Source organism: Vanellus vanellus (genome assembly GCF_965231255.1).
Source record: "Vanellus vanellus genome assembly, contig: HAP1_SCAFFOLD_29, whole genome shotgun sequence".
NCBI classification, from domain to species: domain Eukaryota; kingdom Metazoa; phylum Chordata; class Aves; order Charadriiformes; family Charadriidae; genus Vanellus; species Vanellus vanellus.
In genome coordinates this window covers 991688-1006767 of record NW_028127296.1, presented here as the reverse complement: position 1 = coordinate 1006767, position 15080 = coordinate 991688, and the positions used below count along the sequence as shown (strand labels likewise).

Sequence of the window (15080 nt, the reverse complement as noted above, 5' to 3'; positions counted from 1 at the left end):
TGAAGCACACCAAGGACAGCTGAAACCATCGCCGTGGCTTAAAGGGGAATCCGCCAACTGGAAAACAAAATAAAAGCGGTTTCTGCCCATGTCTGCGTGGGCACATCCCCGAGTCACGTTCTCATGCCTCTCCTTCAAAGTCAAGATTCCTAAACATGAAAACTGGAGTTGGGGGGAGGGAGGAGAGAGAAAAGGAGGGAGAGCATCATCAGTGGGGCTGCTGCCCCGCTCGTGGGACGGCGCCAGCAGAGAGGAGCTGGTTCGTGTGCCGCAGCCCTCGCCGCTTGCTCGGCATTGCCGGCAAAAAAAAAAAGCCGTAGGCACGTGCCACCGCTCGCAAAGGAGCACGGCCACGTTCCCACACGATCCTTTACCTCTTTCCTCCCCAGATTCAGACTGTTTCCGTGCTCATAGTGAGAGCCTTCCACACGGGTGTTTTTGATATCTCATCCGAGATATTAATCTCCGAAGGATCAGTCCTGCAATAAATATTTGAGAGCGCAATCTGTGACTGTGGGAACTGACGCCACCCAGCGCATCAGCACCAGCAAGAGGAACGGGGGGGAGGAGAACCAAAGCTGCGCATAAGCACAGCGGGTTGGGTGGGATGAGGAGGTTTGGAAGGCGAGCCGGAGAGCCGCAGAGCTACAGCTCTGTGCAAAGGCTCTGCACAGAATCCCAGACTGGTCAGGGCTGGAAGGGCCCTCTGGAGCTCACCCAGTCCCACCCCCGCCAGAGCAGGGGCACCTACAGCAGTGGCACAGGACACCTCCAGGCGGGTTTGGAATGGCTCCCGAGTGGGAGACTCCCCCACCTCTCTGGGCAGCCTGTGCCAGCGCTCTGCCGCCCGCCCTGCCCATAAATTTGCTCTTCCCACCAAGCTGAGTGCATGGCGCTGGGATGCTCAGCAAAGAAACATGGAGAAAATTCTGCCAACCCCCTTCAGGCTAATCTTGCCGGGGGTCCTGCTGCTTGGTGGGGCTTTACCTGTCGCTGCTTGGCTTTGGGATATCCGCGCTGCTGGTCTTGCCCAGCTGCAGCCGAACGGAGTTTGCAGCAGCAGCTTCCATCATCTCCTGGGACTCCTGACATAAAAAGGGACAAATCAAAGTTCTCTGTCTATGATCGAAGTGGAGATAAACTAAACACCCAGCAAAGCCCACGTGCTGCCCTCTCCTTCTGACCTTCTGTTAGCACAGCCGGGGAAAGACCTTTCACTCCAAACATTTTGGGGGGGGTTAAAACCACCCTTATGAGCAAATCTTTCCATCATAATTATAATGTTTATTATAAATGGCACCTTTAAAAATTATACCGCTATTCAAGTGTTAAGCTCACTGCTAATTTAAAAACAAGGTTATGATGTGGGATCCAGGCTGTCAGGATCTATTTCTATTGAGTTCGGATCTTCCCCCAACATTTCAAGAGAAGCTGTGACGGAAAGAGGCAATCTCAGAGCCCGAGGGAGACATCCAGCCCCGAGCACCCAGCAAGCATCACCTCTTCTTCTTTGCCTTCATTTTTGGCATCGGCCAACTTCTTCCTGCTTTCTGGCATAAGGTCATCCAAAAAGCTGAGCTCCCGCTTTGAGAAGCAGAAGTCCATCACTTTCCGGACAAACACGAGAGCCAAAACCTTCACAAAATGAGAGGGAAGAGGGGGTGAGGTGTGAGATGATGCTACATTTCACTCCGATGCTGCAAACGTCCCACTGCCGAGCGGCACCGGCTCTTACCATCATGGGAAAGATGATGGCAGCACGGGACACCTTGATGGCCCAGAGCAGGACGAGGCAGATGAGCTGGATCAAGGTGAAGAAATGCACCTTCCGCAAGGGAACGTGCCGCAGGTAGATGAAATCCGGCTGGTGTTTTGCCGGCATCCAAAAGAGCTTCAAGCGATCGAAGAACTGCAAAATAAAAGCGGAAAAGTTACCCCTTGGGGCTGCGGAAAGTTTCCGGCCCTGTTGGGACGTGGAAGGAGTTTTCAGGATCTCGTGTGCAGTGAGAAATCCTGGATCCCACTTTGTTCCTCCCGGGAGCAGCACCCGTTTTCCCTTTGCTCCATCTATAAACCAGTGTGTCCATGAGAGCTGCCCACCAAATTGCAATTATTCCACATTCTTCTATTATAGAATCACAGAAGGGTTTAGGTTGGAAGGGACCTCGAAGACCAGCCAGTCCCACCCCCTGCCCTGGGCAGGGACACCTCCCACCAGCCCAGGTTGCTCCAAGCCCCGTCCAACCTGGCCTTGAACACCTCCAGGGATGGGGCAGCCACAGATTCTCAGGGCAACCTGCACTGGTGCCTCACCACCCTCACAGGGAAAAATTTCTCCCTGATATCTCATCTCAATCTGCCCTCTGTCAGTGTCAAACCATCCCCCCTCGTCCCCTTGCTCCCCTCCCTCATCCAGAGTCCCTCCCCAACTCTCCTGGAGCCCCTTTAGGCACTGGACTCCCCAGAGACTTCTCTTCTCCAGGCTGAACGCCCCCAACTCTCCCAGCCTGTCCTCCCATCAGAGGGGCTCCAGCCCTCGCAGCAGCTCCGGGGCCTCCTCTGGCCCCGCTCCACCAGGTCCATGTCTCTCCTGTGCTGCAGCCCCCGAGCTGGAGGCAGCACTGCAGGGGGTCTCCCCAGAGCAGAGCACAGCAGAGGGCACAATCCCCCCCTCGCCCTGCCGGCCACACTGCTGATGCAGCCCAGATTCTGGGCTGCGATCGTGCATTGCCGGCTCATGGTGAGCTTCTCATCAGTCCGTACCCCCAGGTCCTCCTCAGACCATCTCACCCCCCCTCCCTGTTCTTCTATAAAAATATATTTTTAATATATTCTATTCTTCTGTTTGTTATTTGGCATTTCTCAGCCCACTCAATCCCCCAGTGAGGATTCCCACCGGCAGTAGAAATCGCCTTCGCTTTGCACTGAATTCCCCCATTTTCACCACACCAAACACTGCCCTGTCCCAAACTGTGACGCAGAGCGCGCTGAACTTGCCTGGTCCTCCCGCCCTACGTACCTCCTGTGCCCCCGCCAATCTTTTCCTTATACAAAATACTTTCACTGCCTGCTTTTGGGGAGGTTTTCTCCCACACCACTGCTTTTTTCCCGCCTCTCTGGAGATGACACAGCAGGGAGCTGCACGCTGTAAGAGTCCGTACCTGAATCCCTCTGAGCGACGACACACCCATGTAGAGAAAGACACCGTAAAGCACAGGCATGGGTATAAACTGGGAAATTAAAAAAAAAAAAAAAGAATGCAATAATTTATTTTTTTAATTGCTTTTTCAGTATTACTGCTCTCTTCTAGAGGCACTGCCTAAAATTGCCTAAAACTTTCCAGTTTCCACAGGGTTAGAGATGTGTCACCTCTTAACCCGTAGAGGTTTTGTGTGTGTGAGTGAGTGAGTGAATGCTCTGCTTTAGGCAGAGCATTTAGTTACGTTTCATTAGAATAATCCTGTTTTCCTGAAAGGTTGGAGGAAAATAGGTCATTTCACCCATGAAACTGTACGCCACATTCTGTGACGGCTGAAGAACATTTCTACACATTTTTGTGGCAACACGCAAAAGCGAAGTGCCTCCTTTTAGCCTAGAGCTGCGGTGACTTTGTGGGAGGAACACACAAGGAAGCCCACGGGGATGATTTTGGTGTGTTTAGCTACTGGGAACGGCTGTTGGGAGGCATTTGGGGGAGCAAATTGCATCCCATAAGGTGCTGCCTGCTTGAAAGAGAGCAGTGTACTGGTCTGAATCCGCTTCGTCGTAACCCATAAACACAGGTGGGCCTGAGAGACACCTGGGAATTAAAGCAGTTGTCCTGCTCGCTTGCCTCGAGGACACCAAACTGGGGTGTGAAGGGCTGGAAAGGGTAACTGAGGCTGGTTCCCACCGTGGGCCAAGCCTCAAGGTTTGGGATCGCCTCCTCCTCTGCTCCACACCTACTCAGGCCTGGAGGGAGGGGATGGTTTTTGTCAAACCTCCAAAAAGCTCACGCTTGTTGGGTGTTTTGCATTTTCCTCTTACCTTTAACACCGAAGTGAAGAAGACAGAGCAGCCCATGAGCACAAAGATCATCAAGCCGGTGACTCTCTGCTCTCGTATCCCCAGAAACTTGGGTTGTTCTCCTGGAGCTGAGCAGCCAGACTCCACTTTGAGGCTATTCACGTGGGTGATGGACAGGACAGTCGCAGCCACAAACCAGGGCAGCCCCATCACGGAGCACACCCCGAGCATCACGGCCACCATGAAAAGGTCCAGGTGGTACCCGCATCCTTTCTGTGGGCAGCAAAACAAGGAACAGAGCATCCCACAGCACAAGAGCGAGGACAACGTCGCGACTCAGACTCAAACCCTACTTGGGCGCAAGTCACCCTCTTGAAAATTTAAGAGAAGAATTGGCAAAAATAAGGATGGATCCGGTCTTTGCGCAAGCACCTTGCATGAAAATCTGGCAGGAGTTCAGACCAAGTGGATTTGGGAGGTTTGTGCAATAGCTACTTCTCAAACAAACACACAAACAAACAGACTATTTTCATTCATAAAGAAATTTCTACTGCTTGTAAGCAAGATGTGACCCCGAGTTATCCCTGGCAGTGTGTCAAAACAGTTCGTTCCCCCAGCTCCTGCTGGCGTTTTGAAACAAAAACACGCTTCTATAGTGCTCGAAAATTAATTTGCTCCTCCAAAAGATTGCTCATCTGAACTGCCCTCGTTTGCTCCCTGTGACATCACTAATCCAGCAGAGCATCCTGCCACACAGCCTGACATTGTCCCAAACCAACGCCTTCACAAAGCACTTGGCATAGGAGCTTCTCCCCACACCTGCAGCCCAGAGTGGGGTGGGGATGGGGTCAGCTCTTGCAGCCCCTTACCTTCAGCTTGTGCTCCTTCCTGTTGACAATGACAGACGTGATCTGCTGGTCCATGAATATCAAGATGGTGCAGAGCAGAGCTGGGATGGGCGCGGCCAACACCGTCCACCAAGGGTTGGGCCCTATGGGGTTGACCAACCACCCGCGGTCGTCTCTGGTAGGCTGCAACAAAGCCAAAACACACATCAGGATCAACTCCCAGCCCAGCCACTTCGCTGGCTTTGATTTTCCTCTCCATCGCTGTGCCGCCTCATCTCCTGGCCCTGCCTTCGTGTCACCCTCTCCTACGGGGTTCAGCAGTGCCAGCGTCCTCGTCGCAAGCACCTATAGATACTTCTGTAGGTATCAAGTTTTGGGGCTGGCGTCTTCTTTCCAGAAGGAAACGATGCATTCGGAGGTGGAAGAGGAGATAGTAACACCACCAGCATCCCCAGACTCAGCCCTGTCCTGTCCCAGCATCACCTTGTGGCATCCCCAAGGGCTGAAAGTGGCTCCACACCAAAACACCCCATTACCTTGAACATGTGGGGGACGTGGAGCTTCGGCGACGGGATCCCAACCAGGAAGTCAATGAGCACCATGACGACGATGGTGAGGAAGACACCAAAGTCACTTACTGCGGACCGTACCTGGGGCAAGAAAGCAGAGCTGAAAGGGACAGCACAAACGGGGCCATACCGGGAGATGGAAAAGTTAAAGACGTCAACAGCATTAAGGCTGGTTAACAAATTCCCACCACTCTGAGAAGATGCAGCCAAATCCCTCGGTTAGATACTGTTGCTGTGTTTGTACCTGCGAGATTCAAACCTTAAAAAAAAGCCAATAAATATTAAAAAATAAGGAAACAGATGTCTGCCACTACAGCTGCACTCACAGCTACAATGGGAATAAAGCACTGAGGCATCATTTGCTCCTCAAAAGGAAGAAACAGTGTCCTTTGTGACTTTTTCTATGGCAGTTCCTCATTTGAATCAACTTTCCATTTGAGCATATAAGGCACAGAAGGTGAAAAAAAAACACAAGCAAAAAAACAACAAACAACCAACTTTGGAAGACCTGATTTCCCACTGCCTGGGCAAAAAACCGCTCCGGGGCAGGTCGCGAGGCAGGTGGGAAACACTACGATCGTTTTGCACTCCTGGAAATGAGTGAGGGACATCCAAGTTTGGCCTTCAAGGTCAACATTTCCCAGTTTGACCAAGCGGTGGCAAACACTGCTTAGTGCTCCGGGAAAGCCATTTTGGGAAATGAGTGTGGAGACTGCTGCTGGCCACCGTCTTCTACCTACTCTGGTCGGGAAGTAGCGGCTGGTTTTAAACGTCTTCAATAAGCCCGACAGGACAAAGGTGGAGAAGAAGAGGATGCAGCACCAGAAGAGGACATCGGGCGTGTAGGGGCCATCGTGTCCACAGGCAGGTCCACGAAACTCTCCATGCAAATACCGACATTCCTGGGGAAACAGCATCAGGACACAAAGGTAGTGCACATGCGGCAAGGAAACCTCGGATAACTAGGGGGTTTGAAGGATCTTGCTCCAAGATCCGTGACCTCGGGACTAATGCAGCTAGCGGAGATTTATATTTAACGATCAACAGCAGCTGAATAAGTGACACATGGAACTACACAGACAGCGGAGAGAGGAGATGTGATGGGACACTGTACCACAGACCCATGGCACATCCTCCGCTTGAACGGCAGGTAACCGTGGCTGAAGAAGACACCAGAGGGGAAGGAAACACTGGAAACTCTTGGGGAGAGTGAAAGAGGGAATGGGGAAGGAGGGCTAAGACAACAGTGACAGGAAAGGAGAAGAGACAAATTGTCCCTTCCCAGGGGCGGGCTCACAGGACACGGCCAAGGGGGGTGAAGATGTCCATAAGAGCGTCCCACCCTGTGCCTGAGCTCTGCTTCCAGCAACAATGGCCCAAGGGGCTGCTCAGACATGCAAGTTTATGCACGTACCTTCAGACAGCGCTGAGTAAGAAAGCAAGGCCTGGAGTTAATAGGAACCAATTAAGGAAGCTAATTACAGCCTTCAAGCATGAACTGAAGTCCTCCAACTTCTCCAATAACCAAAGCACCCACTGAACCTTGCTCCCAGACAGAACCGCTGTTCTGAGGATAACAGTTATTGCCCACCATGTCGGGGATGAGGTGGACTCTCCTTCCCAGGCCCAAGGGGGTTAAACACACTGAAGTAATGACTTTTCAGAGCAGCACTGGCACAGTTGGAAGCCCATCATCACCTGAAGGGCTCTGAGCTTTGCACCAGGCCAGTGCCCCTGGACCCCGCGGCCGCGGCACGAGGAAGCAGTGACTCGGGGCACTTACAGTCACCGTGAGGTTCTCCCAGGTGATGCCAGACACATTGATCTTGTTGCTCTCCCAGAACTGCAGGGTTTCGTTGCTGGGATGGGTCGGTGCCTCACACTTACAGCTGGGAGGAGAGAAGCCAAGACAGGGGTGAGGGGAAGGCGATGGAGGTGCAGCCCTGAGCTCCTGCCAAGGGGCAGCGGCGTTTTAGGAGGAAGAAACCCACTAGGAGATGGTGAGGAAGTCCAGCTTGCTGTGCGTGTGCACAGGGTAGGTCTCTCGCAGGTGACTCAGCTTCTCCAGAGCCTCGTAGATGAAGATGATGCAGATGAGGGAGGCGAAGGCTTCTTCGGTGAAGCGGGTGATGTAGCACACCAAAGAGCTAGCATCAGTGGCCACCAGCACTACGCAGAAGAAGGCGGTCCACAGACCGATGCATGCCCGGAGAGAGAGATAGGAGAGCGCGTAGTCCCTGGGAAAGCAAAAGAAAACGCAGGGTGGAGAGGGCAGCAAGAGGCTCCGAGCCGTGCCTTCCTTCGGGGAAAGTCGGCAGCAATTCAGGAGCGTGTCAAGGCTGCGGATGGTGAATGCAGTTTCCGGTCCTACGACAGACAGCCTTGGGACTGCGGCGCAGGGTGTGGGCCCGCAGGAGGAGAGGCCAATTATTTAATTATCCTTATTTAACAATTACCTTGTGTTAATGCCTCGGAGGCTAATTGAGGTCAGGTCCCTGTTGTGGAAGGTGGTGTTCTCCCACATCACCCCGATGCCCTAACAGCGAAACCGGCTGGGTTTGCACCCAGTTACCTGCTGCCAGCAAGTTGGGGCTTCATAATAAATTTAATTGCAATAAGGGGGTTAATCTCCCATCACAGTTGCCACAACAAAAAGACTGTCATGGAAAATATCCATTTCGCGTGAAAAGCTCCTGCTTTCTCAAAAATCATCAAAACATTGGACCAGAAAACTCTTTGGATATGTGGGTAAAATATATTTCCACTTCCAGCAAAAATCATGCAAAAAAGTGCCCGAGTTTGTACTGAGAGGAAAGCAAATCTTCCCTCATTCCCAAACCAGAGTCATTTGTCTCATCTTCCCTTTGCAGCCAAGCTCGGGCATCCACATCCTTGTGGTTTCTCCTCCTCCTGCTCTTTCACTTTAACCCTAAAAACCCCGAACCACCCATCCATCCTTCAGAGACCGAGGGCTCCTGCACCGTCACATACTAAAGCAGCAGCGCGTGATGTCTGTGACACAGAAGACAACTTCAATCTACCAACTACCACTAAGAAAAACATCTTTTCTCCATCCCTGCCTTCTTCCAAAGGCGCTCGCAGCACCTGGCCGCAGCAGCCAGCCTTACTTGCAGAATTTGTAGAGGATCTTCTCGAACACGAGGACGGGGCCGGTGCTGCCGAGGATGGTGAGAGGTTGGCCAGCAAAGAGGGAATACACCACGCCGGTCATGGATGCGCCCAGCAGCGACTCCATGGCACTCTGTCCGGGGAAGAGAGGCAGCAGCGAGTAATTAAATCATTAGGGGGAAAAAAACAAGTGCAAATTCACTGCAGCAAGGACTTTTGCATGAGTTTTGTCCTCCCCCGTGCCACCCAACAGAGAGAGGTGCTCACTATGTGGCCGTTGGTCGCCTCCCCCAGCAGTCCCCCGAAGGTGATGATGGGGGACATGCAGGCACAGTAGAGGAAGAGGAAGGACGCCAGACACTGCAGGCTCAGACCATCCCGAAAGTCACTCCAGAACCAGGGGGCTTTTCGCTTCACATCCCGGATCAAACCTCCAAAGAGCCTGGAGGAAGGAAAAAAAAAAAACAAACCATTTTCGTGGAAGACAGCGTTAAGTTTTCTTGGCTGAGGAAGGACAATCGCAAGCACAGAGTAACTTCCATTGCTAAAAAGAAGTCTCCTTCTCCCATTTTAGCCCCAGTAGAAACTGAGGCATATGAAAAAACCCTCCAACAAAAAGAAAAGGAGACCAAACCTGAGAGCCCGTCCCCTCTTATTGCAACAGTCCCTCACTTTGAGAAGCAGCAGAGCTCTACCTGGAGGTACTTACACATCTGCTTCCACCCCAAAGCAAGAAAACCTGTGTGCAACCATGCTGCGGCTCAGCCCAGCTGCCCAAATCTCCCACCCGCCCAGCCCAGGGGACCAAGCTGGGAACCTGGAGCCCCTTCACTGACCCAGTTAACCCCAAAACTCTGCTAGAAGGGAGGTGTGCGCTCAGATTTTAGGGGCAAACAGAAAAACACCCCACCAAACTATTTCAGTTCACACCTTCCTGTCCGCTCCAGTTCAGGACCGCTGTGCTTCTCCGGCTTGCTGTGAGAAGCGCTGTCATCGAGAGCTTCTGGCACCTTCCTTTTTTCCTGTTAAAATGGAAATAAGATAAAGATATGTCTTTGCAGCCACTGGCTTGTTTTGCTTTTTGGGCTGGGTACGTGACCTATGAATTTGGGCCCCTGAGCAGCACCCCCAGCCGTGCTGCCCTCCTGCCCATCCCCCTCGTGCCTCCTTCTGCCGCAGCACCCACCTGCGAAGGGACGTTTTTCGGGGGCTCAATTCGTATGGAGGGATCCCACTCTCCTGGCGGCAAAACCATGACCTGATCCAGAAACTCATCGATGCCAGCCACCAGGTCAGCCCGGTTCTTGGCTTTATAGGCAACGTCGTGGAAAACCTGCCGTAGGAGACAACCTGGTGAGAGCATGACCCATCTCGGATGTCCTAACCAGTGCAATAAGCTCTTGGCTAAATGCAAGGTCATTTCCCCCAAATCGCCTGTTGGAAGTGGCAGGAAATATTCCCCCCAAAGCAAAAATCTGTGCATCACAGTATTTGTAACCATCTCCACCAGGCTCCCGTCCCCCATGGCACACCACAGCCTTCTGCTTCAAGAGAAGTTTCACTGGCCCTGGCAATGCCACCACTGGGGACAGCGTGCTGGGGACCCTGGGGAGAAGGATGAGGCGCAGGCTGCAGCCCAGGTGGGATTTTAGCCTCCAGCAGGCAGCTAACAGGGACAGCAAACCCTCTTCCTCACTACTACAGAGACAGGGAGAGGTGAAGAAAGCCCCAAAAAATGACCCGGAGATATCTCTTATCTCGTCACACCTCATCCGTCATGATAGTAGCCATGGACCTGCCGATCTCATGGTACTGATGGGCTTTTCCTCCTGGTCCAAGCAAAACAAACAGGAACCTAGGCAAGAAAACCAAAATGAGAGAGAAGAACATGGCCTCACTCAAAGGGCGCCCAAAGAAATCCCTGGGAGCTCCCAGCCCAGAGCATGGCTCCAGGGGGGACGTGTAGGCTCACCGACTCCGGTGATGAATTTGAAATGCATCAAAACCAAATGCAAATTTGAATTTTGGGCCAACTTTCATTAAAATTGGCCAATGGGTTTAAAAGCTCCAGCAGGGAAGGGAGGAATGAAAGCAAGGACATGTGGGTGGGAGAAACGTGCTTGCTCCCACTGGCCGTGTTGCCCTGGGACGCCCAACTGATGCGTGAATTTGGTGTTTTGTTGTGGTGTTTGTTTTTTTTTTTAAATAAAAACTTTGCGCTTCTCATTCAGACCTCGTTGGGATGGGAACTTCCGTCATGCCCGAGAGAAGGACAGCTGGGCTCAGGCGGACAAATGCCATGATGGGCTGGCGAAGGAAATCCAGCTCTCCTACGAGCACGTTGCACGCTTCAGCCCCGGTGGGAATTTTCTTCATGAAGCGCAGCTCCGCCTGGGCACGACAAGGGATTTTCAGGCCATTACCCCAAAAGCAAAGCCCACAGCACTCTGCAGAACACTCTGCAGCCAAGTTTGCAAGAGCAAATCTGGCCCTAAAGGCGTAAGAAAGCTACGAGTGTCTCACCTTGCTTAGATCCATCGCATTGCTGTCATAGTTCACCCCATTTTTTGCTTCTGCAGTGGTGGGAGATGGGTGAGGAGTGAGTGTTTGGGCTGGGAGGAGAAAGACACTCAGAAAGACAGGCAAGGAGCAATCGGGACGCTTCTTTGCCAGGAGAAGTCTAATGGGGCCAAAGCCCTGCAGAAACCTTCACCTGGTGCCAAAGCCTGGCAGAAACCCTCACCGGGTACCAAACCCTGCAGGAACCCTCACCTGGCTTGTCGAGGGGATGCACGTCTAACTGCTTCTTGCTCGTGTCAGCAAATGAGCAGACGATGGAGAGAAGGTTGTTTCTTTTCTTCTCGTTCTGATGGTGATGCTTCTTCAAAAGCACTTCTCGAACTTTCACCCGCATGCGCTCATCAAACTCCACAGACTGCTCTTGCTGGCCCAAGATCATATCTGGAGATGGCAACGAGAAACGAAGCCGTCAGAGCAGAAAGTCCCCAAGCCCCGACCCCTCAAGCCCCCGGCGAAGGCTGTGCCACGCAGGATACCCTAACGTGGGCTCAGCCTTGCTTAGCAAGACGTTTTAATGCAGTTCAGCCTTTGCAGCGAAAGGAAGAATTCTCTTTTGCTAAAAGCCATCATCAAAGTGCTTATTCATCACTCCGCTCAGATAATTATTCCCCATCCTAGATAATGTCATTTTTTTGCCCGATCTGGCGTTTCTAGACAGACTCTCTAGACTGGACACATTTCAACAAATTATAAGCAATCTCTAGCACAGACTTTCCCAGAGTTTCCTTTGCCCATCAACTGCAATTTGCCAAGCCCGGGGAGAAACGTGCTAAGAACGGCTCTGACTTCTCCAGCTCTTGCAAGGGCTGAATGGAGACCTGCCAGTCAAAGATAATTTCTCCAAAGCCGCTTTTTCAATTAACTTCAATTATCTTCCCCACAGAAATATGCTGCTTGGTCACCTGCCAGATAAACTCTGCCTTTAAAGCTCTTAAATCCTGGATGTTAAGGCAAGAGGAAAAAAACAAAACAAAGAACGGGAGGAAACAGCTTGTAGTAAGTAGTTTATTTAAGGAGGTTCAGCTCTTACGCAGACTCCGTGTTCCTGAGAGCAGCCTGCCAAGCCCTGACACTCCTTTCTGGCCGGAGAATATTCTCTAATCGCCTCTCTGACCCCACAAATGGCTTTCAAAAGGCTCCCATACTGGGAGAAAAAGCTGATGTCACTGTTGTACACCCAGTCTACGTCCAAAAAGCAACCCACGATTTAAAAACACAGCGCGACTTCTGGAAAAGGACGTGCCATTGGGGCAGGGTTTGATATGGGAGTGAAGGGCACCGCGGCAAATTGAGCTCAGCCGTTCCCGGCGGGTCACAGCGTGCTCAGTACCTGCGATCTCTTCAATGCTGTTGGCACAAACATCCAGCAGCACCATCCCGTTGCTGATGCAGCTCCGCAGCTCGAAGAGGCTGTGCAAGGACAGCGTGGCCACGTAGGGCTTGCTCCAGCGCTCGCCACCATCTTCCACATCCTCCTCAAACTTCAGCCACCTGCGGACATCAGGCACGATCAGCCCCGTTGCAAGAAAACAGCCTCAGCTCTGCAACCCCTTTGGTGCAGCTACGGGGCGGCAAGAGGAGAAGGCTCCGCGCATCGGCACCTGCAGCTGCAAAAGCTTCGCGTCCCGGAGAGCGGAAGGCAGAGCCCACGGCCGCCACCACAGCCGGCAGCAGGGATTTACCTTGCCGTTTCCTTCCACTCGGCATCTTCACCCTCCTTCAGGAAGATCTCATCCAGCTCAGTGAACAAGTGGTGGGGAACATGCTGCTCGTCCTCCTCGGTGCTGAGGATGAACTGCACCCGCTGGGATGGGGTGTCTGGGGGCAGAAGATAAATCCTGTTACCACACCTGCATTCGACCCGTCACGCTCACACGCAAAGTGGCCATCGATCGGCACCAGTTCAGCCCTAAATACTGGGCTGGCCCCTCTCCTCCGGGTCTGGCCAGGCTTGCACAGAGCCATGGAGAAGGAGAACCATCTGTTCCACTTCTGCATAAGGACGGGCCACTTTCCTTCCCCACGTTTCCATTTTTAAAGGCAGGATCCCTCTAAGGAAGACCAGCCTCAATCCATTATGCCTTCAACTGCCTCCCAAATAATGCCACTTTCCCTCAGAAGAACAGCAAACCACACAAATCAGCCACACGGACCTGCTTGCAGAGGACCCCGGCACCCACGCAGCCCCGAGGAGGCTCGTGAACGCTGCGGCGGGACTTACAGTGGTAGCCCTGCTCCATCGGGGCACAGTCCTTCTCCCGTTCCTTCTTCCGATGTTTCTGGCGGTGGGGTCGGTGGTGCCGGTGGCTTTGCCTCACCAGCGGCATCCGCACGCCCACGGACAGGGTGCGGTGGTCTGCGAAAAAAGCAGTGTTCGCATCACTCTCGATATTGCGGAGATGGTTGACGCCGCTGCCACGATTAAACCAGTGCATCCATCCCAGGAGGAAACACCAACTTCTCTTCATTTTAGTTTCACTGCATCCCCGAATGTCAGAGACCCCTCCCTTTTTCCAAGCCTGTTTTACTCTAACTTTGCAACAACAGAGCAACAACAAGCAATGGCTCCGGGTCACCTAAAAGTGCCCTGAAAATATCAACCCTTGTCTAAAATTCCAGCTTCAGCTGGACAACACTCAGGCCTGCTCATTAAGCAGCGACAGAAGGTAATTATTTTTAAAATCTTTGTTGGCACAAGGCGACAAGAGGAGATCCAATCAGTCCTGTGATAATGAAGTCTGGAACAAAAAAAAAAGAAAATCACAGCCCTGTGTCTGCAGCCATCAAATTATTCTCCTGACCTCTCCAAGCCAAGAGCAGCCTCTGAGGAAACAAGCTGGGAACATGGCCAACACTCATACCGCAGATGCTGCGGGGGCTTTTTCCCCTCTGTCTAAAAGCCATAATATTAAAACAATGTGAAAATAAGCGTGCTCGTTTATTTAGAAGCACGCCACGTTTCGCTGCAGGTGATGCATACACTGAGCACAGGATGCGGCAGGGACTTTGCGCGACGGGAAAACTCGTGGGGCTGGTGGCACCTCTCCCGACTCACCTTCCAGCTCCTCCTTCTCATAGTGAATATTGACAATGGTGCTCGTTCTTCCCTGGTCAATCACCGCCTCCTCGTCATGTCTCTGTTTAATGAGGAGAAGAAGATACAAGTTGGGACCAGGTGAGGAGAGCTCCCTTACGTCCTCCCAGTCATCACCCATCCCTGCGCCACGCGAGCCCACGAGCATCACGCCTCTGCGTGTCTCCTCCTCCAGGCACAGCCCTAAAAACACGGACTTGGAGGAGGTTTTTATTCCCATACCCAAATAAAACCACCTGTAATGTCACCTGTATTGTATACACCGTGAGTCTGGAAGGATTTACTAAAAGGGGAGACAGCTGAGTGTTTCAAACCAAAACCAAACCTCCTGCTTCGTTCTTGTGGTTCCTTTCAAAAAACTAAAATAGGGATTTCCAAACTGGGGGTGGGGTGGGGTGGGGGAACCCAACTCCACACTTTTGAGCACAGCCAGTTTCATTCTCTAAACGTGATACCTGCAGGACTCACTAGATGGCACTTGGCCACAGGACATGGCCACCACCAACCTCCAAAGGCCCTCAAGAACCTGCAAGGGTGAAGCTTCGACTTCAGCCCAACCAGGCTCGGGCTTCTCTTGCTGCAAGCCCGCTTTCCACACAAAACTGCGTTTTTCTCCTCAAAAGAAAAGCCAAAGGCTAACAGCTAATGCCCTCCTTAGCTGAAATACCACTGCCAGCGCTGCACAAAGAGCATCTGTGCCTTAAAAGCCAAAGGAGAACTACAGGAGTTCTCTTCTCCCCTTGCCCCTGGGCTGGGGAAGGGCATCACCGGGATCACCACGCTCAAAGAAATAAAAACCCAACCACGTCTCACACTCGAGTTGCAACTGCAGCTTTGAAAGGGCCTCCAGGAAAC

At 52.3% G+C, this 15080-nt stretch overlaps 1 protein-coding gene across 1 annotated transcript; it reads right to left on the bottom strand.

Annotated features, from left to right (window-relative positions):
* Positions 1 to 391: 391 nt before the first annotated feature.
* On the bottom strand, positions 392 to 14346 carry LOC309685377 (electroneutral sodium bicarbonate exchanger 1-like; the record flags this gene model as incomplete). The annotated part of the gene is made up of 23 exons (XM_082501149.1): positions 392 to 479; positions 988 to 1085; positions 1501 to 1635; positions 1736 to 1909; positions 3162 to 3230; positions 4027 to 4278; positions 4875 to 5036; positions 5390 to 5503; positions 6163 to 6324; positions 7206 to 7311; positions 7414 to 7659; positions 8551 to 8684; positions 8819 to 8993; positions 9482 to 9573; positions 9738 to 9884; positions 10319 to 10406; positions 10785 to 10942; positions 11075 to 11163; positions 11324 to 11512; positions 12462 to 12622; positions 12814 to 12949; positions 13353 to 13487; positions 14187 to 14346. 23 exons carry the CDS (start codon positions 14344 to 14346, stop codon positions 392 to 394), a joined length of 3270 nt encoding a protein of 1089 aa, XP_082357275.1.
* Positions 14347 to 15080: the final 734 nt, after the last annotated feature.